Source organism: Cupressus sempervirens, chromosome 6, assembly GCF_028749045.1.
Source record: "Cupressus sempervirens isolate cs-2001-9-10 chromosome 6, ASM2874904v1, whole genome shotgun sequence".
Taxonomy (NCBI): domain Eukaryota; kingdom Viridiplantae; phylum Streptophyta; class Pinopsida; order Cupressales; family Cupressaceae; genus Cupressus; species Cupressus sempervirens.
The window spans coordinates 520,773,958-520,799,715 of NC_143123.1; the positions used below are offsets into that span (position 1 = coordinate 520,773,958).

At 33.2% G+C, this 25,758-nt stretch overlaps 1 protein-coding gene across 2 annotated transcripts; it reads right to left on the reverse strand.

Annotated features, from left to right (window-relative positions):
* Window positions 1-16,904: 16,904 nt before the first annotated feature.
* Window positions 16,905-20,708, reverse strand: LOC149553312 (ferritin-like catalase Nec2). 2 transcript variants are annotated; one of them, XM_089788774.1, is made up of 3 exons: window positions 19,413-20,708; window positions 19,060-19,288; window positions 16,905-17,823 (listed from the first exon to the last, which is right to left on the reverse strand). In XM_089788774.1, the coding sequence occupies exons 1-3, from the start codon at window positions 19,799-19,801 to the stop codon at window positions 17,449-17,451; spliced, it is 993 nt and encodes a 330-aa protein (XP_089644900.1). In that variant the 5' UTR covers window positions 19,802-20,708; the 3' UTR covers window positions 16,905-17,448. The 2 variants fall into 2 exon arrangements, with proteins under 2 accessions (XP_089644900.1, XP_089644901.1); XM_089788775.1 differs by having other exon boundaries at window positions 19,416-20,703.
* Between the last annotated feature and the right edge of the window lie 5,050 nt (window positions 20,709-25,758).

A 25,758-nucleotide genomic window follows, 5' to 3' on the forward strand; every position in this document is an offset into this window, starting at 1 on the left:
TGATGATATGCTTGTAGTTGGGTCTAACATGGATCACATTAAGGGGCTGAAAAGCCAATTAGCACATGCATTTGCTATGAAGGATTTGGGGGCAGCAAAACAAATCCTTGGTATGAAGATTTTTAGAGATAGAAAAAATAGAACATTGATGCTATCTTAGGCTGATTATGTTTAGAAGGTGTTACAACGTTTCTCTATGGAGAATGCTAAAGCTATCAACACACCTTTACCTGGTCATTTGAAATTGACTAAGATGTGTCCAAGGACACAAGAAGAGGAGGATAAGATGTCCAAGGTACCCTATGCTTTAGCCGTAGGAAGCTTGATGTATGCTATGGTATGTACTAGGCCAGATATTGCACATGTAGTGGGAGTTGTTAGCAGATATATGAGTCATCCAAGAATTGAGCATTGGAATGCAATCAAATGGATTCTCAGATATATGAGAGGAACATCCAATAAGTGTTTACACTTTGGGGGCTCTACCACTAATTTATAGGGCTATGTTGACTCTGATTTGGCAGGGGATATTGATACCAAGCGGAGTACTAAAAGTTACATCTTTACTATTGGTGGGGCAGCCGTGAGTTGGGTTTCTAAGTTACAAAAGGTTAATGCTTTATCCACTACAGAGGTAGAGTATGTAGCTACTACATAGGCAACCAAACAGATGATATGTCTTCAGTTCTTCTTGCAAGAATTGGGGCATCCTTAGATGGATAATTATTTGTTCACAGATAGTCAAAGTGTCATTCATCTTGCAAAGAATTCAGCTCTGCATTCAAAGACCAAACACATACAATTGCCGTACCATTTCATTCGGTTAGTTTTGGAGGATGGACAGTTAAAGCTGGCAAAGATACATACCAATGACAATCCAACAGATATGTTGACAAAGGTAGTAACAAGGGAGAAGCTGAACTCCTCTTCAGCTTCGGTTGGTCTTCTAGATCAAATATAAATAAAAGAATAGTAGATTCCACTGTGTTTTGATCCAGTGGGAGCCCCATGTGGTAGCGATATTGCTACAGGATCAGTCTCCAAGTGGGAGATTGTTAGATTGTGGTTACTGATCAAGAAAGTACTGTACATACTTCATAAAAAAAATTTGAGCCCTATTTTATTGGGATTTTAGGCTGACATGTAATTATTAATTATACCCCTAAACCAATTAAAATACTTGTATAAAAGGGCTTAGGGTTAGGGATTGTTTCATAGGTGTGATGTGAAATTGATTCTTGCAGCAGTATTGAGCTGTAAGGGATTATAGATTGTAATCAGGTTGTAATCATTGGATCATAAAAATATTGGACTTGTTGTTTGGTGGAAGGGATTGGGTGAACCATGTTAAATCTTGGTGCCTTGTGTTCTTTTCTGTGTGATCTATTATTTTTCTATTATTGGTTATATTTGCATGTAATTGTTATTTCTATTTATGGTTTAATCCTAACAGAAAGGCTGCCAGGACATGGTTGGTGGGGGTTGACCTTTTACCCCCCAACTTGCAATAATTTTTTTTTAAAACTTTAACTTGACATGACTACATGCCAGGACACCCATCGGCTAGAATAGATTGGGAATTTTTTTTTATATATAGTTATAATATTATTATTTTATCTACTTTTCATGTAGGGGTTGTTATGACATGATGGGGTAATTAAGTGCTTATACAATGGTGTCTCTAGGTTTGACAATATTAAATGCATGTAAATGAGTTGTCAATATTATATTAGCTATATTCAAGGTTAATGTTATTTTATTCAAGTCCTATTTTTTATTTGACTATAATAGCTAGGGTCTTATTGGATTTTTCTCATACATTTTCCAGAAAGAATATGCATCTATAGGTCATTTTTGAGCTTAACTTATTGTCTAGTTCTTTTCATGTATTCTCTAAGATTGTTTAGATTTGAGTTGATAATATTTTAACATTGCATCATGCATTATAATTTCTATTCTAAAAAAAAAAAATTTAACGTAAAACAACTATTGCATTACTAACAAAATCTACTTGCAAGATACACTAACATGGAACTTAAATGAAATCATTTGATTGTAATTTTCACGAACATCAATATTCAATATACATCATTGACATCCAAATTTCATAATTTAAACTATCTACAAATCCATTAACTATCAATTGTATACTCTACAACTAATTCGAAAGTAATAATGAACCCCAATGCAACTAAATTATTCTTATGAAATTTGACGAGATAAGAATATCAAAATGATAATATCCTATTCATTCTTTCAAAGTATATCATAATGCAATTTCTTTTCTTCTAGACATTTTAATTTTAGGTAATGATAAGACAACATCAACACAATATCAAGCAAGAAATGGCAAATGGAAAGTTGTAGTAGAGCTCCTTATCCTCCTCCTCCAAATCCTAGTTGTCTCTAAAGATAGAGAGTGGCCAAGTGAGTTTCTAATTTGGTCATGCCTCTATATATCACTCTCATTTTCGGATTTAATATAAAATCCATTCTTTTTGGGGTCTCCTAGGCCTTCTAGGCACCCTAGTGGTCACTATTAGCCCCCTAACTTAAAGTATCAACATGGGTAGGATTTATTTTAATAAAAAAATCACCTTAGAGTTACTTTATAGCCCTCACAATGCTAGGTAGGTTCAATTTTCAAATTTTCTATGGTGGTAACCTTGTTCTCTTAACTAATATGAGGCAATAAGTCAAATTCCTCAATTAAGGTATTTAACTCAAGATAAGGTGGCCATATGATCCGTCATCAAAGAACATGTTATTTTCACATAACGATTAGAAGTGTCAAGTGATACACACAAAATTCACTATACATCACACATGACACATTCATAATCTACATATGAAATACATACTACACACATACATCTCACATTTAAAAAATAAACACATCACAATGAAGTTTACGAATCTTATAAAGATTCACCTTGGCAGAGTCATATTTACATGTGTTTATACCTTGTTTCCCTGTTAAGTTTCCATGGTTCCTTTCTTGCACACTAAACTCGAATATCAGTAGTCCAATGAAAAATCACATATAAAATACATATGAAAGTAAAGGTACATAATAATTTTGTTATTCCACCATTCACATATAACACATTCCATAATTAACTTCCTATTCTCCATCATTTACATATAACATTTAATCATTAGCCTTCAAAAATGTACATTACTAACTTCCTTAACAATATCACATTCAACATTAGAATCAAATTAAAAACCCATTTCTAATATAATAATGAAGTACTGAATAAATGTCCATTAATTCATTGACTATGCCAATTATGTCCTAATACATATCATAATAGAAAATCATAAGATAAATATCATCGATTAAGTAGCAAAATTTACTATCCATCAAGTATCAAAATATATGTTGAGATATCCAGTCCTAGGTAACAAAATGGAAATACAATATCTATGCTATGATGGGTTAGGGTGAGGTCTCACATCCTCCCCCCTAAGCATGAACTTCCTCATGGAGTTCATCAAAAGATAGGGGTACTGTACTCTTGTTTGTGCTGCATCCTCCCATGACACCATGACCTCATTGTAACAGTCCCATTGGACTCTAAACTAGTTCAACTCTCTGCTCCGAAGTGATAGGGTCCATCGAGCCAATATGTGAATGGCCTCCAAGGCTATCTGTTCATCTGACTCCACCTACAGACTCAATCACTGTGATCTGATGCTCGGCCTAGTGGTTATCAACCACTGCAAACATGATGTGGGATCTGCCCATATCACTGACTATAGGCTCTGACATGGCTCCTCACTGACTACTTGCTGTGGGTCCATGAGGACACTCTCTCACAATATGACCCATGCCACCACAAGCATAACATGGCTCATGGATTTGAATTTGCACTCCTTGGGGTTTGGACTATTATTGATCCTCAATCTTACTAGATCCACTAAACTCTCCCCTAAAGGACTGCTAAGTCCTGACTGGCTGTGCATATAGGGCCTATGGCCTCTAATCAGGCCTGGGGCCTTGTGACTACAACTATTTGGGTGTAGAGCCCTAATAACCCTGAGAAGACCTCTACCTAGTGTCTTGCTGGTCTTTCTATTGTGTTTGTGGGGCCTTTGAGGACCCTGCTAAATGACTCTGATTACCCTTCCAAGAGGGTTTTTGCTATGCTAGCTATTGAGAGGGGTTCTGGTTATGAAACCTATCCCGAGATTCCTGTCTAGTACGAATGTCTTCGGCAACCAATGCCATCTCAACTGCCTCTCTGAAAGTGGTAGGAAATGCCAACCACAATTGTCCTTGGAGAGATAAGTTAAGGCCCTTGATGAACCAATAGATGTGTAGCTTCTTATTTCTCATGTACTCCACATAAGGAAGTAGATTTAAGAACTTGCTCTCATACTGGGCCACCATGAGACCTCTCTACTGAAGATCATGAAACTCCTCAACCTGCCTCTATCTAAAGTGCTCTGATAAATATCTATCTCTGAAACAGTCCACAAAGGACTCCCATGTGAGTTTCTCTATGTCTACTCTCCCTATAGTCTCCTCCTACTGCCACCAAGTGGAGGCATCCTCTCGTAATAGGTGTATGTCAGCTGTTCCTTCAGAATTCTCTCATGGTAAACAATCCAAAGCACCTCTATTAACTCTATAGCCATGCTTCTACATGTGTGCCATCTGTGGTACTAGTGCATATGGGCAACTTGATTCGTAGTAGGTCACTAATCTCATCTCCAATATCTCAGGGTGTTCTGACTGGTGCTCGCTCTAATGTAGGGGGTGGCTCAACCTGGTGTACTAATACTTCCCCCTAATCCTTTGCAAGTCTAGGTGGGGGACTTCTACGGCTTTCCTTGATATTGGTTCCATGCCCCTCTGCATCTTGTTGTCTTGGTTGTGGAATGACAGGCGGTAACTTTTGCTGTACTACCCCAATCAAATTATTAATAGCATTCAAAACCTAATCAAGATTTGGAGGTTGCACCAGTGGGGGTCCTCCCACATCCTATCTTGCCCCATCTTGGTTTACTGAGTTTTCTTTAGGACCTTTGGCCCTTTGATGACCATTGTGAGTGACTGTAGGCATCCTACACAAAGTTGTAGTTCATGGGTTAGATGTAATGGGCTAGGCTCCTAGTGTTGAAACCAAATGCTTTAATACCAAAATGTCATGCCCAAAATTCTACAAGGTAAAAACACAACAATTTTTTTTTAACAAGAGAGAAAACTGAAGATAAGATACATAATCTACCCTTAAACTTGGAGGTGATAAAGTTAGAAGATGGAATGAAGTTTGCTCCACTCAGAATTTGGATCTCAAGCTTACTATAAGGAGGTCACCTGGTTGCTAGTTGCTGAATGCAAGACTAAGTTAACATGTTATGGTTATAAATTTTTTATCTTCTGTACTCAATTAAGACTCTCTGATGTGCAAGCGAGATTCAAATTTGTGTTATTGTAGTGGTAAAGTTCTAGGATTGCAACATAAAGATATTTTATTAAGTAATCATTTTATTTTTACTAATATTAAGATTATTATAATTGTCCTTAATTAATTTGATGTCTCTGACTAGGCCTTTCATTCTATCAAAAAATATTTATGTCCCAAGTTCTTATTAAGTGTTACTCTCGGATAACCCTAATAATTTGTTTTACATGTACTTAAAATTTCATTGTATAATATACAAATTAAAACAGTCTCCCGTATGCCCCAACTTAACATAATATGTTATTATTAATATATTTATTATTGTTATCATTTAATTGTTCCTATTATTATTACTTAATAATCACCTATGCCTACCATTCTTACTATACATCTTTTACTCTATTTACTACCATTATAATTTAATTTTAAGTTAAAATTGCTTTAATTGTTAATAATGTTCAATTGATTATAGAATAAAACTACCATCCAATTTCTATACTACCTTTTTTATATAATATATATAACTATTGCACTCCCAAAATACCTATAATCACATATACTATAATTAAAATATCTTAAAATTAAGATACATAAATTATCCTTTAAATTATCTAATTAACTATAAGCAAAATATAATCAAAATAATTATATCATAATTACACAAATCCCTAAAATCATATATAATCAAAATAACTAAAATCAAAATATACTTAATATAATACTAAACTTAACATCTTTCATTATCCCTAATGTAATACTAAACATCCTTTAATTATACTTATTATAACACTAACTTAACATCTTTTATTATGCTTAATATAATACTAAGCACCCTTTAATTATACTTATTAGAACACTAACTTAACATCTTTTATTATGCTTAATATAATACTAAGCATCCTTTAATTATACTTATCATAATACTAAAACTATCTTAACCAAATAGCCTAAGTCCACTTTTAATAAAATATCCTAAATCCTCTTTTAACCAAATATCCTAAGTTTTCCCTACATTCTAACACAACCCCCTTTTTCCATATTCCTAAGCCCCTATCTAACATACTTTTCTTTACCCCAAGAAATGACATGAAATAATAAATAATAATCAAAATAATAATAAAAAATTTCAAACTTTATAAACATTCTAACCTACTCTACCCTTAACCCCCTAAATCTACTCCAACATCCCCCCTTTCCCTCTCTCTCTTCCCACGTGGGAAGCAGGAGGGAAGGGTGACATGCCTCAAAAGCTTCGCCCCCCCTTTCCTTTTTATTAAATGCCTTCCTTTGATCAAGAAAGGCCGCTAGGACATGGTGGGTGGGGGTTGACCTTTTACCCCCCTAACTTACAATAATTTTTTAATTTTTTTTTTACTTTAACTTGGCATGAATACATGCTAGGACACCCATCGGCTAAAATAGATTGGGATGTTTTTTTTTATAGTTATAATTTTATAATTTTATCTGCTTTTCATGTAGGGGTTGTTATGACATGATGGGGTAATTAAGTGCTTATACAATGGTGTCTCTAGGTCTGACAATATTAAATGCATGTAAATGAGTTGTCAATATTATATTAGCTATATTCAAGGTTAATGTTATTTTACTCAAGGCATTTTTTTTTATTTGACTGTAATAGCCAGGATCTTATTGGATTTTTCTCATACATTTTCTAGAAAGAATATGCATCTATACGTCTTTTTTGAGCTTAAATTATTGTCTAGTTCTTTTCATGTATTCTCTAAGATTGTTTAGATTTGAGCTAATAATATTTTAACATTGCATCATGCATTATAATTTCTACTCTAAAAAGAAAGTTTAACGTAAAACAACTATTGCATTACTAACAAAATCTACTTGCAAGATAAACTAACATGGAACTTAAATGAAATCCTTTGATTATAATTTTTATGAACATCAATATTTAATATACATCATTGACATCCAAATTTCATAATTTAAACTATCTACAAATCCATTAACTATTATTCTACAACTAATTCGAAAGCAATACTGAACACCAATGCAACTAAATTATTCTTATGAAATTTGACGAGATAAGAATATCAAAATGGTAATGTCCTATTCATTCTTTCAAGGTATATCATAATGCAATTTCTTTTCTTCTATGCATTCTAATTTTAGGGAATGATAAGACAACATCAACACAATATCAAGCAAGCAATGGCAAATGGAAAGTTGTAGTAGAGCTCCTTATCCTCCTCCTCCAAACCCTAGTTGTCTCTAAAGATAGAGAGAGGCCAAGTGAGTTTCTAATTTGGTCATGCCTCTATATATCACTCTCATTTTCGGATTCAATATAAAATGCATTCTTTTTGGGGTCTCCTAGGCCTTCTAGGCACCTTAGTGGTCACTAGTAGCCCCCTAACTTAAAGTATCAACATGGGTAGGGTTTATTTTAATCACAAATTCACCTTAGAGTTACTTTATGGCCCTCACAATGCTAGGTAAGTTCAATTTTCAAATTTCCTATGGTGGTAACCTTGTTCTCTTAACTAATTTGAGGCAATAAGTCAAATTCCTTAATTAAGGTATTTAACTCAAGATAAGGTGGCCACATGATCTGTCATCAAAGAACATGTTATTTTCACATAACGATTAGAAGTGTCAAGTGACACACAAAATTCATTATACATCACACATGACATGTTTAGAATCTACACATGAAATACATACTACACACCTACATCTCACATTTACAAAATAAACATATCACAATGAGGTTTACAAATCTTATAAAGATTCACCTTGGCAGAGTCATATTTACATGTGTTTCTACCTTGTTTCCCCGTTAAGTTTCCATGGTTCCTTTCCTACACACTAAACTCAAACATCAATAGTCCAATGAAAAATCACATATAAAATACATATGAAAGTAAAGGTGCATAATAATTTCGTTATTCCACCATTCACATATAACACATTCCATAATTAACTTCCTATTCTCCATCATTTACATATAACATTTAATCATTAGCCTTCAAAACTGTACATTACTAACTTCCTTAACAAGATCACATTAAGCATTAGAATCACATTAAAAACCCATTTCTAATATAATAATGAAGTACTAAATAAATGTCCATTAATTCATTAGCTATGCCAATTATGTCCTAATACATATCATAATGGAAATCACAAGATAAATATCATCGATTAAGTACTGTCCAAGTATCATAATATATGTCAAGATATCTAGTCCTAGGCAACAAAATGGAAACACAATATCTATGCTATGATGGGTCAGGGTGAGGCCTCACATCCTCCCCCCCAGGCATGAAATTCCTCTTGGATTTCATCAAAAGATAGGGGTACTATGCTCTTGTCTATGCTGCATCCTCCCATGATATTGTGACCTCAACGTAACAATCCCATTGGATTCTAACCTGGTCCAGTTGTCTACCCCGAAGTGATAGGGCCTGTTGAGCCAATATGTGAGTGGCCTCCAAGGCTATCTGTCCGTCTGACTCCACCTACAACCTTAGTGATCAATCACTGTGGCCCGATGGTCAACTTGGTGGTTATCAACCACTGCAAACACCTTGTGGGGTCTACTCATATCACTGACTATAGGCTCTAAGGTGGCTCCTCGCTAACTGCTTGCTATGGGACCACAGGGACACTCTCTCGCAATATGACCCATACCACCACAAGCATAACATGGCCCGTGGGTCTAAATCTACACTCCTTGGGGTCTGGATTGTTGTTGACCCTCGATCCTGCTAGATCCACTAAAGTCTTCCCTAAAGGACTGCTGAGTCCCGGCTAGCTGTGTATACGGGGTCTATGGCTTCTGATGAGGCATGCAGCCCTATGATTGCCACTATTCGGGTGTAGAGCCCTAATAACCTTGAGAAGACCTCTGCCTAGTGTCCTTCTGGCCTTTCTATTGTGTCTGTGGGGCCTTTGAGGACCTCGCTAAATGACTCTGATTACCCTTCCAAGAGGGTTTATGCTGTGTTGGCAGCTGGGAGGGGTTCCAGTTATGGAACCTATCCCGAGATTCCTGTCTAGTATGAATGTCTTCTATAAGCAATGGCATCTCAACTGCCTCTTTGAAAGTTGTAAGAAATGCCAACCACACTGATCCCTAGAGAGATAAGTTAAGGCCCTTAATGAACCAATGGATGCATAGCTTCTTGTTTCTCATGTACTCCACATAAGGAAGTATATTTAAGAACCTGCTCTCATACTGGGCCACCATGAGACCCCTCTACTGAAGATCATGTAATTCCTCAACCTACCTCTATCTAAAGTGATCTGATAAATATCTGTCTCTAAAATGGTCCACAAAGGACTCCCATGTGAGTGTCTCTATGTCTACTCTCCCTATAGTCTTTTCCTACTACCACCAAGTGGAGGAATCCTCTCATAATAGGTGTATGGCTAGTCATGCCTTCAATCATGCCTTCAAATTGCTCCTGTGGGCACATAATCCAAAGCACCTATATAAAATTTGTATCCATGCCTCTGTATGTGTGCCGTCTGTGGTACCAGTGAATATGGGCAGCTTGAGTCGTAGTAGGTCACTAATCTCATCTCCAATATCTCAGGGTGTTCTCACTAGTGCTCACTCTAATGCAAGGGGTGGCTCAACTTGGTGTACTAATGTTTTCCCCTGATCCTTTGCAAGTCTAGGTGGGGGACTTCTACTCCTTTCCCTAATATTGGTCCCATGTCCCTCTGCATCTTATTGTCCTAGCTGTGGAATGATAGGCAGTAACCTCTACTATACTACCCCAATTAGATTATTAATAGCATTCAAAACCTAATCAAGATTAGAGGTTTCCCCAGTGGGGGTCCTCCCACATCCTTTCTTGCCCCCTCTTAGCCTACTGAGTTTGGTCTAGGACCTCTGGCCCTTTGACGAACATTGCGGGTGACTGCAGGCATCCTACACAAAGTTGTAGTTCATAGGTTAGATGTAATGGTCTAGGCTCCTAGTGTTGAAACCAAATGCTCTGATACCATAATGTCATGCCCAAAATTCTACAAGGTAAAAACACAACAATTTTTCAAGTAAGAGAAAAACCATGTTTTTGTGATGTTTGTATTCAAAACTACAATGGGTCAATGCAAGAATATTGTGAATGGGTATGTCTCTGAATGGAAGTGGAAAACCATAATCAAAAGTCCTCCTTATGAAGATGACAACGACATAGACATTCATAATCTTATGTATTTAGTTTATTATGAGCTAGTTTCTAATTTAGTTGTTCCAGGTGAGTTTTTACAAACAAGTTTCATTTTTATATTTAATTGTCTTTATATTTATTTATTTACAGTTTTTGTTATTTTTGTACATTTGTAGGTGACATCGTTGTTGTGTATGTTGATACTAAAAATGTGGAAGGTGTAGATTATTATTTACTTAGATGCACACAAGCAAAATTCAAGTTGATTGAAGCAACCATAGATGATGATAACTAGTCATATCCAACTAGTTCAATTGTTATAAAAGGTATAGATTATCCCCTTATGAGATCTATACAAATAATTAGAGAGTGAGAGATTAATTATAAATATTTATTTCTTTTCTATATTATTAAGAGTACTCAATGAAGTAAATATTATTTTGTAGGCACCTATTATCATCAAACGAAAATTAACCACAATGGTGTTCAATTTGTTGAATAACTACCTGGCCAAACTTTTTTGCATTACATCTCATGCACTTGGGTTGCAATAGTGGAAATCCTCACGTACACATCTCTATGTGTATCATCTGCCACTCTATCTCTAGATATAGTTAAATCTAAGAATTTAAGCATCACCAAAAGGTTCGGACTAATCAATGCCCATTTATTAACGGGTATAGGAGCATCAGGGTGTCTGAATTTATCTGAGAACCTATCCTAACCCTGTCTAACATGCCTAGGGATATTAGTGTAATCAAGATCATGATGTAGATAAAAATTTACAAATAACTATTTGCATAAATATAAGGGGAACTCATCCTTTTGGGGCCAGATGTGATGTGCAACCGACCAATGATGATATATGAAAGGAGCCACCAATGGATCACTACACCTTGTAGCATGGTACCCTCTAACTATTTTGAATAGTCAATAATATGGGAACATACTCTTCACACTCTCCATTGACAGCATCCCTCCACCTAAAACCACCACTAACACTATGGGATAAAGCACTATAAAATGTGTCCAAATTGAGACTATCATAAGGGTTAAAACCCTAGACAATGTGCATCATACTGATCAACTCATCTCTAATGGTAGTCACCTTATCCCTATGTTGTAGGGTAGGTGAATCTTGTAATCTATTATCAGTAGTATCAAGTGCGCTTTGTAAGCACTGAATAGTCTCAGTGAAAAGTGTCTGCTTATCCCGAGTACTATTAGCAGATCTACTTGATAACCCACTATGGGGATGACCATGTATATTGGCCTCTCTAGAATCACTACCACCAGATGCCATATAAACAAACAAAACAAGATAGATAATAATATGGATTTGTACATGCATATATATAAATATACACACATTATTTTAAAAACTAATTTAATCACAGCACACTAAATGAATCTTGCTAAACAAACCTAATGTACAAAATATAAAGAAATGTTAACTACATTACATTTTGATTTCAGTAATAGGTAAAAATCAAATTTAGATAAAAATAAACAAAAATCAACCTAGTCATACTTGAAAATCTACTCATGATTAGAGATCCAAGGTTAGGAGTTAGAGACAGGTTAAGGGATTAGAGATAGGTTTAGGGTTTAGAGAGATGGGGTTTAGGAGTTAGAGAGAGGAACTATAGGTTAGAGAGAGAGAGAGAGAGAGAGAGAGAGAGAGAGGAAGGAGGTTAGGGTTGAGAAATATGAGAGTGAGAGAGAAACAAGTTTAGGGATTATGGGGTTAGAGAGAGGTTTAGGGTTTAGAGAGATAAAGTTTAGGAGTTAGAGAGAGGAACTATAGGTTAGAGAGAGAGAGGAGGTTAGGGTTGGGAGGGATGAGGTTATGTAAGTTAGAAAGAGAAAGAATAAAGTTGAGGGATTATGGGGTTAGAGAGAGAGAGGTTATGTGTGTAAAAGTTTAAGAGAGAGAGAGAGAGGATGTTAGGGTTGGGAGAGATGAAGTTATATAAGCTAGAGAGAGAGAGAGAGAGAGAGAGAGAGAGAGAGAGAGAGAGAGAGAGAGAAATAAGTTTAGGGATTATGGGGTTCAAGAGAGGTTTAGGTTTTAGAGAGATGGGGTTTAGGAGTTAGACAGAGGAACTATAGGTTAGAGAGAGAGGGGGTTAGGGTTGGGAGAGACAAGGTTATGTATATTAGAGAGAGAGAGAGAGAGAGAGAGAGAGAGAGAGAGAGAGAGAGAGAGAGAGAGAGAGAGAGAGAGAGAGAGAGAAACAAGTTTAGGGGTTATGGAGTTAGAGAGAGGTTTACGGTCTAGAAAGATGAGGTTTAGGAGTTAGACTTGGGAGAGATGAGGTAATGTATGTTAGAGAGAGAGAGAGAGAAAAGTTTAGGGATTATGGGGTTAGAGAGAGGTTTAGGGTCTAGAGAGATGAGGTTTAGGAGTTAGAGTTGGGAGAGATGAGGTCATGAATGTTAGAGAGAGAGAGAGAGAGAGAGAGAGAGAGAGAGAGAGAGAGAGAGAGAGAGGAGGTTAGGGTTGGAAGAGATGAAGTTATATGTGTGTGTGTGTGTGTGTGTGTGTGTGTGTGTGTTTGAGAGAGAGAGAGAGAGAGAGAGAGAGAGAGAGAGAGAGGTTTAGGGATTATGGGGTTAGAGAGAGGTTTAGGGTTTTGAGAGATGAGGTTTAGGAGTTAGAGATAGGAACTATAGGTTAGAGAGAGAGAAGGTTAGGGTTGGGAGAGATGTGGTTATGTAAGTTAGAGAGAGCAAGAAACAAGTTTAGGGATTAGGGGGTTAGAGAGAGAGAGAGAGAGAGAGAGAGAGCTTGTGTGTGTGTGTGTGTGTGTGTGTGTGTGTGGGTTTGGAGTGAGAGAGAGAGAGAGAGAGAGAGAGAGAGAGAGAGAGAGAGAGAGAGTTAAGGTTAGGGAGAGAGGAACTACAAGTTAGAGAGAGAGAGAGAAGGTGAAGGTTGACAAAGATGAGGTTATGAAAGTTAGAAAGATAAAGTGATAAAGTTAGGAATTAGAGAGAGATATAAATACAAGGTTAGGAGTTAGAGAGAGGTGAGGGTTTCAATGTTTGAATTAGAGTTTCATTAGGTCAACATATTTGGATTTAAGGTTCAATATAAGAGTTAGAGTCTAATTTGGTTCAATTAGAGAGTTTTGGTTAGAATTTGATTAGGTTTAATGTTGTGGTTTAATTACATTCAATGCTAAGTTCCACTCCTGGCTAGATAATTTATTAAGTTCAATGTTAAGGTTTTAGTTAGAATTTAATCGGGTTCACAATAAGACATCTAGTTTGATTTAGTTCAATATGAGGGTTTTAGTTACCAGTTTCATTTGCTTCAATGATAGAGTTTTACTTATGCTAGATAAAGTTTTGTAGAATTTTCTTATTTTTTTGGTTTTTATCAAATATCTTAAACAATAGTTTCTAAACTTTTAGCTAACATTTTCTATTTTTTTTCTAACAAAAACAAAGTAAAAATATCTAAATTTTCTAATATTCTCTCTAAACAATTTTCCATATTTAATAAATATTTTGTAATATTTTCTAAACTTTCTAAATTTTCTCAAATTTCTAATATTTTCTAAATTTTCTAAATAATTTTCTATATTTTCTCTAAATAATGTTTTACAATTTATCTTTTCTAATATTGTCTAAAGTTTACTAAAATTCAATGTTTTTAAGAATACTCTAATATTACACTTTTAAAAAATAATCCACTATTTAAAAACATAGATGTATAATAATAAAAATTATTTTAATTGTTTAAAATTGTAAAACATTAAAAAAACACACTACAAACCAAATTTTTACCTAAGAAAACATAAAATAAAACTTAAAAAATATTAAATTTTTGGGGAAAATTGCTAATGTAACTGATCCGACTGAATTACTCCTATAGCCCCCTTGCAATCTGTAATCCCAGCAAACTCATTTCATGCAAATGAATCACGGATTGCATTTTTCATAGCTTATATAATTTTCATGGTTTCGGCTAGACCGATTTCAGCAGGAACTCCACCAACGTGCACATGTCGTGTGGCATCTATTCAGTGCCACATGGATTTGGTCAGACTCATTATGGCTGAAACGTATCCACTCGAATTAGGTTTGGCTAGATCTACAAAGTTAGCCCAAAAGTTGACACAAATCGATGCTTTGACCCATATATTTTTATAGAATGGAATGTTTAGATCAACTCTATAGATTCTATGGCCTTACTTGAAATGGTCTATGATGTTAGATGGGGGAGCATTATCTTCTCCCCATTGTGTAGTCCCCCCTAGAGAAGGATAAAATTTTGTAACTTCTTATGAACTCCTTCAAATTTTTCTTTAGTAACCTTCTTTGGACTTGTTTGAAGTTTTTTTTCCATCAAGGTTGAGGTAAGATTTTGAATACCTCAATCTCGTCATATGCTTTGATCACAATATGTCTAAAAATGTCCATAGTCTTGGATACTTGCTATGAGCTCCTTTTGTCCCCTCATTTAAAAAAAATAAAATGAACCTTGGTTGTAAGCTCTACAAGCAAGAAGCTCCACTCTTTCACAAAGTGTTTAGGAAAGGGAGCCCAATTGTTGAAAAGATAGAGTTCTACCTTGTGGTAAAATGAACCTTGGTTTTTGGCTCTACACACAAGAAACCCCACAATTTCACCAAAGGGTCATACTCTTTGAAAATTTCTTAAATGAGAGGTAGGGAAAAAATAAAATTAAGTTGTTTGGAAACATAGAATATAATAATATTTCATTTTAGTATTATAGCTTATATTCATACTAACCACTAAAGAGATTATCACCCAGTGCAAATAATTTTTTCCAAGACATGTTTTTGTTCACTTTCTATCTATCCATATATGATAATTTCTTTTTCTATATAAACCTTTTACTCTTCCCTATTATCATATTATTGACTTTAAATAAGAAATTGAAAAATTGAAAAAAAAATCATATGTGAGAATCTCTAAACTATACACATACTTTCTCTTCCATCGAGATGATGGATCACATAGTTGTTTGGAAGAATCACTGATAAAAATTATTAATGCCAATAGGCATTCTACAATGGCAGAATGGGGGAGTGAGATGTTGTGAGTGTGTTAATGTTAACTTTTATTCTTCTAGGTTAAATTTGACAACCGTCTACATGCCAAAAGTTTAAATCTTATTATAAAAATATACCTTTAAAATAATTTAATGAATACCACACAAAATATCTATTTAAATTATAATATTTGAAGATATAAATCATCCATTTTTAAAGAAATTGAAATAAAAAGCTTAATTAGTAAAAACCTAAATAAATGAAGATAAATGAAATATAAATAATTTTAGATGTAGTAAATTAAATTATAATTATTTTGTAGTGGATATCTATCGACATTTCTTTAGATAGATTTATTTAAGATATCTATACTAGTTTACATAATCAATTCCAGAAACTAAATTCTATTAAACACAAATATTTTTTAATATTTATATTAGACATTTTTTTAATAAAAGTCTTTATTTTTTAGTTTTTAATATGTTTAATTATAAATAACAATACTATATGTACTAATAAATATTAATTGTATTTTGTTGCATGAAACCTTATATATATATATATATATATATATATATATATATATATATATATATATATGATAGTAAAATTACTCAATCTTTTATTTATAATATTAGAATATTAAGAATCTTATTTTGTAACTCAACCAAATTCCTTTTATATTTATTTAAAATAAATTACATTTTTTCTCTAAATAATGTAGACATCTCTTTCTTCTAATTTTAAAATTAAATAAATTGATAATTACATAATCAACTAACATTTTAATCCACGTTTGCAAATGTTATACTTTTTTCTTCTAAAAATTATTATCTCAAATGAATAATGACTTAATATATTTTAAATTTAAATTATCTTTTTATTAGCAACACCTATAATTCATTTTGTTAGATTAAAATTAGAACAATACATAATTCATTTTATTAAATTAAAATTATAATAATATATAATTCATAATTAAACCTATGAAAAAATTATATCAAATCTAAATTTGTCATATAAAAATACAAGTCATATGCTAAATGTTTCAAAGAAAATCAAAATATTAAAAGATATTCTATTATTTTTATTCTAAATACTACATAAATTATTATACAATGAACATAAAAAAATTCTCAGCAATAAAATGTTTATGTAAAGTTTTCTCCATCCATTTGTCCTCTTTCTTTCTTTCCTTGGAATAGATGTTTAATTGTGAAAGACTTTGATTTGGTTATCTCATTTCATGCATAGTAATAAGGTACATTCACAATGGTGAAGATAGCTAAGTACAATGCCGAAAAAATCAGTATTACAAAATTCAAGGTCTTTTTGGTAGTCCTTGAGCTCTCTAATATTTTGATAATAGCTTAGAGGGTGTCACCTCTCTAACTTTCTGATAATAGATTGCGACTTGCACAATGGAATTTAAAACAATAAATGTTTACAACCAAATTTACTTAAGCTATTAAAAAAGTCTTTCCTCTAAAATTCAGCACTGGACACAATTCTTTAAGGTCTCTTTGGTAGATTTACTTCTTGAACTCTCTAGCATTTTGATAATATATTACAAAATGAGAACTCTATAACAACATTATGATAGTAGATTATTAGGACCCATTTGATTGGAGGCATGGGAATTGAGAATAGGAATGCATATTGGGAATAAGAATGGCTATTCCAATAACAGCTATTTTTCAGCTTTTTTTTTTGGAATAGACATAAGGAGTGGAATAAGAATATGTATTCCTATTCCCTATTCCCATTGACACACGAAATCGAAAATAAAAAATATATTCTTAATTTCCTATTCCTATTTCAGCAACCAAACAGACATTGCAGAAAACTGATGAGTCAATAACCCAAATAACTACGTGCAATAAGCCCATTGGCTCCGAGTGGATAAAACCCACCAGAGTTGGATTCATTTCCTGTACTGTAGACAACCCTCAATGTCTCCCTTGGAGTTCTGCTATATGACAGAGAATTGACATCTGCAGACAGAATGTTGCCACTCACTCTCCCTTCCGCACCAAGTTGCGGGGGAACTATGATTCCTTCATCCACATTTCCCGTCTTTCCCAAACAATTTCTAAGGTTGGAAATGAGGGCTGTGAAGTCTGCAACGGTGAAATCATAGGGATACACCTTCTCTTGTGCTCTCTCATATAACCAGTAACGAATGACTGCATCCTGCCCTGCTTCCACTCCAAGAAGACCTGCCAACAGCTGCAATTGACCATTCTATATTAGTTGGGAGTTTTGTAATTGAGTTTGTAGGGTTGTAAGCATAATTGTGTAAGTTCATTTTGTTGTGGACTTTTCATTTTACTTGGTGAGGGAGAAAAACCAATCTGTTGAGGAGACAGAAAGATGTGAAAAGCATGGAAAATGAATGGATCTCCTTCAATATCAACCGATTTGAAGACTTGGTTTACTGGATATTATGGGTGAGAGAGTAACAGCTTGTGTAGCCATGGTGAGGACAGAGATATATTTGAAATTTTGACAGTCAAATAAAAAGGGATTTGAAAGTGGGACTTGCTGGTTTTTGTTGGACTGATCACTGTGTTTTTGGATCTCTGGTTCAGGTCATGAAGATTTTGATTTGGAAGTTCATTAAGATTTGGAGGTTTTGATCTAATATCTCTTGATCCAGATTGAACTCTCTTATGTTATGTTGGAGAAGGGATTTGATATAATCATAAATCTATGTGATATCGGAACTTCAATCCAGGTTTACTCTTCTAAACTATGTTGGAGAGTGGAATTGGACCAACTTTTGCATTGATCTTGTAGACTAACTACCACTCTGAGTTTAGGTGAAGATGTTGACTTGGAGGTTCATTAAAATCTACAGATTTTGTTAGAACAACTAATCTATTGGTATGGCAGCCTCTACCAAGAATGAATTCTCCCAAACTATATTGAAAGAGGAGTGCTGGACTAGTAGCTGCAGTTCCAGAAGTTGATCTTGTGGACTAACTATTAACCTTAAGGTGAAAATGCTGATTCAGAAGTTGATTAACAAAGAAAAATTTGGTATAGCTGCAAATCTAATCTCTCTAAGATTAAATACTAATACTTTTTTCTACATTTAAACATAAAATTACTTTTAATCAAGCTAATATTATTAGTTTTTATCTTTTACTTTATTTAGATTGATTGATAAATAAATAAATAATATTTTGGATAAACAAACCATTGTATTACTATTATATATAAAATAGTGTTACAGATATTATAAGAAGATAGGTGAGAAGAGTTGCACCTAATGTTGAAAAACATTGACAAGAACGAAGTCTACATGACCAGAACAAGAACACTGAGAGTTCAGTGATTTAAAAACTTCATTTAACTTGCAACCCACCATTGTTTTCTCTTCATCATAACTCAGTCACTAATGCAATCAGCATGAATTCATGAAACACTTGAAAATAACAAGGAAAAGTTTCAGAGCTTTACTCGCTTTCCCGCCTGAGAGGTAATGTTAGGATTGGCGCCAACATAAGCTGTGAGACCCATGTATGGAACAACATACATAGCAAGCACATAATTCATAGAATTAGCATAGGGATCAAATGGAGGACTGAGTTTGAATCCCACAGCTTCATTGAACAACTTTGCCCATGTTTCTGCTCTCAAATCCAGCAGAGGTCGAGCAATGGCTTTCTCTACACTCTCCCTAATTATCCTGCCAAAAAAACTCATACACCAAATTCATCAGGGAAAAGCATAAAATTTGAGCCCTAATATCAAACTGAGCATGGAAAAGCATAAATTCTGAGACTTGAAAAGCAGCAAGTTAGAAATCTTACAACCTAACATGGCCGATTTCTTGGAAGCCAAATTGCTGAACAATATCTCTCGTTTGAGGGTCGAGATTGGCCATTTGAAGGCCAAGTGGTGGAGGCCCTCCTCCAGTCAGATTTGGAGCAAATTTATCCAGCCCCTTCCCAAATGCACCTCCAAGGAAAAATTCGCACTCCAGGTACTCCAAATTCAAAGCAAAATTGAATATTTGGGCGTCCAATTCGTTCATTGGCCCTGGATGGTATGTTCCCCTGCTAAAATTGGCAACAGGGCAGCCATTCTTTCTGGGTAAAGATCCAAACATGATAATCATCATCAGCATCGCTGTTGCCTGTTTACCCATCTTGGTGATATAATTCTTTGTGGGGATTGGAACTCGAGACTTTCTATTCATCCTAGTAGGATTCGAACACGAGATCTCTTGTAAAATCTTGTAAAGATCTAATTACAGAGCTCCTTGATTGAAGAACACTAGACCTGTTATTATATCAGATTTAAACTTGGGACTTCCCATTTATTGTACTGTGACTCAATCTAAGGCTTATGTAGAATTTGGTGACTATCAAAGATCTATTTAAATCACAACTTTGAATCTAAGAATACTAGACTTCTTATCATGTTAGATTTGAACTTGGAACTTTCTATTTATTATACTACTCGACACAATCTGAGATATAATGTAAAATCTTATGAAGATCAAAGATCTGTTTATAATATCACAACTTAAATCTTAAAAAGCTTCTCACTTGAAGAACACTGGACTCCTGGATCATATTAGATTTGAAATTGGACTTTCTGAATATTATTAGACCCGAACCTTATATCTTAAATAGAATTTTGTGAAGATCAAAGATCATTGTAAAATGACAACTTGAATCTAAGAAGACCTACTCTCACTTGAAGAACACTTGACCTCCTACCATATCAGCTTTGAACTTAAAACTCTATATACAAAATTCATGAAGATCAAAGAAGATCTTATTATATTCCAACTCAAAACTGAAAATACCTCTTTATTAGAACACTAAACCTCCTATAACCTTTCTCCTTGAAGAACACGAGACCTCCTATTATATCAAAATTTGAACCTTTTATGATACCTGAGACGTCGGACAATCGATTTATGCAGAATTTTCTCCAAAAGAAGAGTAATTGCTCAGCTAATCATGTCAGACACGGTTGTTTCTGTAAATTGAAAAACAACATAAGAGTGATTTCTCAGCTAATCATGTTAGACATGGTTGTTTCCTGTAATTTGAAAAACAACATGTGCAGCTAACAGTCGTAGGTGGCCATAATATTCACGTTACTAATATTTGTTTACATAATCAAATTAGCATACGTTACGTATGAATATGGCATTTCCTTTTGTATATTCTTGAATGTAATATTCAAGAATATAAAATTTGAGGGAGGAGTGAATTAGTGAAAGAGCAAAGGAGCAAAAATGTGGAGACATGGCTAGAACAGTACAAAGGAATATTTGGATTAATTGAACAAAAGAAAGAAATATTCTGGCAGCCAACTAAAAGCAATACGTACAATAAGGAGAATTAGGGCAAGACTCAACAATTATGTAATCACTGGTCTCCTTTGGTGAATGATAGAAATGGAAATAGGTGATAAGTAGGAGAATAAAAATACTAGATTATCTTGATAATTCAATTTCTATGAGCTGTTGCTTATGGAAATAACTTTCTTAAGTCTAATATTAAGGAATATCTTTCAATTCAAGGAGAACTTTTTTATTAAAAAAATTTGTGAAAATAAATTTCTATTTTTTTATTTTTTATTTTGTTATAAGTAAGTTTTTAAATTATTATTTCTAATTCTTAAACTTAGATTAATTATAATTAATTATTATTATATGTTAAGTTCGAGTAGACTCTATAAGACCTCCTATGTGAGAGACTCACAAGTTACCATTGTACTATAGGCTATTTCCTAACAAACATATAAGTAAGAATATTAGTTTTTCTAAGATACTTTAATATAGAAGGACCAAATTGCAATTGCTTCCCTAAAAGTTCTAATGTCTAAAATAATTCAGATTAGATAGGCTTCAAATGGAAACCAATGAAACAAGTGTCATTTAGTGACTAGTACTTGCCTTGTTAGACATATACTAATAATTTTTAATAATTTATTTAATTTATTTTCGTAGTATAACAATTAATTTTATAATAGTAATTCTCATTTCATTAATATTTTTATTAGTATTAGATAGAGTTTTATTAATAATTTTAATTCAAATAATAACACTATTACATATAACCAAGTTTAATTGTAACAATTATTATAATTGTAATGATTAAAAATATTTATTTCAATTACAAACCTAATTTAATTGAAATGTTATTTATATACTATATAATAATATTAAATATAATTATAAATATTATACAATAAATGATTTTTTATTATAATAAATCCTACCATGTTCTATATTTAATTTCGATCATTATGAATCACATATTACTAAATAAAAATATAAAAGTATTAAAAGTATGTTGAAATAAAACTTGAATGTTACTTTGTCTTTCTAAATGAAGCAAAATGCATCTTAAATAAATAATAGAAAAAGCACAAATGAGGGACGTATAGATTAGTTATCCTATTTTAAAGAAATCAATAATTGCCCCAGAATTTGTCATTATGATTGAACCTCGACCTTGCTCAATGTTTTGCCTTGTTTCTTATAATTGATTTGTTCATTTCTAGTTATGGGGGCCCTCTTAATCAATTATTTGACCATTGGGGAACACTCCCTTGAACCATGGCCAAATTTCCTTTGTATCCTTCCTCCTTTTAAGGTCACTAGCAACTTTGTAGGTGTCGAAGAGGCAAAATCCTCCCTATCCATGGAAAACAAGTTGCCTTGCCTCAGGATTATCCTTCTATAATCAATCAAATAGATCATGACTACAAGATGGTGTTGTTGGAGCACTTTGGTGGCCTTTTGGTATTGCTTCAAGTGTTTAATTGCAACAAGTTTCATCAGATAGCCTTGATTATTTCTCCATCCCATGATAGTCAAGACAAAGAAAAAAATGATAAGGGATGAGACCCTCCAAACCCTGTTGATGTATGGAGTAAGTTGAATGAGTGGACTCTTGCAACTTAGTGGTTGTTTGTGTTTTTATTTTTGACCAAAGCCACAACTATACTTGAATTATTAAGATGTGATTTAATATCCATCAAAGTTTTTTTTTTCTTGTGAATATGCATACTATTATTTTTATTGTAAATTACAATACTAACATCTATTCATAAATTAAAAATTCTTTTATTATTCTAAAAGTATATTGTGTCTCATTCTTGATTAGTTCAATGCCATGATTATTTTGAAATTCTTCTCATAATATATTTGGTTAAACAGTAATGTTTTGTTGTGACCATCAAGGAAATGTTTTTCCATGAGACCAATCCAAATCAAATGCCTTTTACTAAAAAAATATAATATTAAAATATAAAGTAATGACATTCAGTTATATCATTTTAAATGAAAATTCAACTAATTAATTTTAAAGTTTCTTTTAACTAGTGTTTGAAACATATTGGTACCTTCTAGTTCACAAATTATACATGAACAAATAAATCCCATAACTTATTGTACAATGAGGAGTTATCTCAAATAATACACAATTGGAAATGCTTATTTTGGCCAACTACTAACCATTGTTATATGAGAGTTGAATCAATTATTCATAGATAAATGTTTGATAGGAATTATTTTATATGCCCACTTTTGGTGAAGTACTATTAGAATACTAGAGAAAGCTACAAGCAATAACCCCATTGCCCCCTAAGGATAAAACCCACCTTCTATAGACTCATTTCCTATGCCATATAGAATCCTTAATGCCTAGGTATGAGTTCTAATGTAGGACAAAGAATCCACACATATTGATAAAATGTTACCACTCACACTTTCATCAACACCAAGTTGTGGAGGAACATTGATTCCTTCATCACAATTCCTCTCCTTCTCTTCTACTTTTTCATACAATCAATAACGTATCTAATGGCTTAAACATAACACACTAATGCTTGATTTCTAAGCTAAAATGTTAGGTGGTTAAAGTTGACTTACTTGTTCCAAGCTTACTTTTTCATTAGTGTGTGATGTTTAAGGATAATCGTGACGTGACATGCCACTATAGCTTGCCCTAACTCCACTCCCATAAGGCCTACTACTAGTTGCATCCACACCAAATCAATAATTAAATTGGAAGTAATAATAGAAAATTGCTCTTTCTTTTCATGGATTTAACTACCATAAATCTATCAAATTACATATTTTCAATCATAAAAAATGTCATTGGGAGTATATATTTTTATTTTAATCTTTATATATGATGAGCCTCTAAAAGGCCATTATTTTGAGAACTTTTTATCTTGTTTTTAACAATTATCTTGCAAGAAATAGTTTATGACTCTATGGTTTAAGCAAAAGAATTGATGTTTTATGAATATACTATTTATATGTTAAGATATGAAGATTGAAGTATAGATTGATCAGTTATGTTGTATTTGCTTAAATCTATGGTTTTTATGGTTTAATGAAGGATATTACATGCTGATAAATATTTCCTCATCTATGTTATGTTTGGGTAGGTCCCTTTCTTGTAGTCGCAAGATTTACAAGAGTGATAATCTAAACATTATACCTTTTCTAACATTGATGATGAAATGAATGCATGTATGTAGAAGTTGTTGCATTTAATGCTCTACAGGTGTTGCTACACATATTAAAGATAGCATTTTAGTACTAAATTCAAAGCCGACCAGATGATTGATGAATCATCACATAAGCAGGTCATGGCACATATTCTATTATGGCGGTGCACAAAGATAGCCTCCTTAACCTACTATATTTTTGGGAGAGTTAAAACATAGTTATAAGTGTTTTTGTTGTAGACTTTATGATCTATAATTGATCCTCATTGATGGAGTAATCGTAGGAGTAGGAAGTTGTTGAGCTTTCCTTTAAATAATTTCCATTGTAACCTTGAAAGGAGAGTTTTTAGATTTTGATCTTTTCCTAGTTTAACCAAAAGGAAATAGAGTAGATTGTTTTAGCAAAGTAGAATCTTGTTTTCAAATGTGATTTCTTATTATGAATGAATAGAATACAAAGTTCAAGTTTCCACCTTCAAACTTGATTGTTTTCTGTTCACTCATCCAAGGGGGCCACTTGGTGAGTGAACTGCTTTGTTAGAATAGATTTAATTTCTTAGTTTATTTCCTTGCAAAGTAGACTTCTATTGTTCTTGCAGCCATTGATACTAGAATCATTGAACTATTCCTACAACATAGGTGTTTAAGTAGATTTACTATTTACAACATTACTCTAAGCTTTAAGGCAAATGTTGTTTTAGTTCTTAGCTTAATTTCCTGCAACGTTCCTTTTCTATTGTAGTTGTAATGACTTAAAGAGGAATTAGAGCATATACTTTGCAGCCACCCTCTCAAGATTATGCTCCTGGGTTGACAAATAAAATGAAGTTTGTATGTTATTCTTAGGAAAATACATTATTCGGTCTAGTCATGGAGTCAATGTAGAAGGATGTCCAATCCTTTATTACTAAGGTATTTAGTTGAGCAGCCAATATAGATGTGACACTTGTAAGGGGATCCCATCCATCAAATTCACTAAATAAAATTTGGTCCAAATGTATTTCTAGAGTTTGACTCTTAGTAGATCTAGCTTTTTATATTTCATGCCATCGTCCTATCAATTATTGTCAATCTATATGTTTCCAATTTTTATTTATAGATTTTTTTGTACATCCATATGAATAGAATAATCTTGAGTACTTTTTGTTTTTATAAATAATTCATTCAATACATTATAAAAAAAGACTTACTATTCTATCTAGCTATATTTTGGGTAGTCTATTCAAATATAAAATAGTTTTTAATGGTCAAATAATGAATAGTAATAATGGATGTGATCTTAGAACTAGTACATTGATCACCCAACATGCATCTATTTATAAGTAACTTCTTGTTGGTAACATATCAATGACTTCAAATTTATTTCGATTAGTTTATTCACATTCAAAAAATATTAAATATTAACAAGAAACAATATTATGGTACTCTCCAACAAGATGTATTATGAATCCACTAATCCTATTTCACACTATATTTAGATAAATAAGCTTGATTATGGTCAAATAATTACTTCTCAACTTGTAGATTTCAATATAGATAACCTAGCATATCTTTATTTATAATTAAATTAGTCTCCATAAAAGTAATTTAAACTATATTGTACAAACATATTCATATTAAAAAATATAGATTATGATGTTTTCCAACAAGACTAGTATCATTCTACCCATC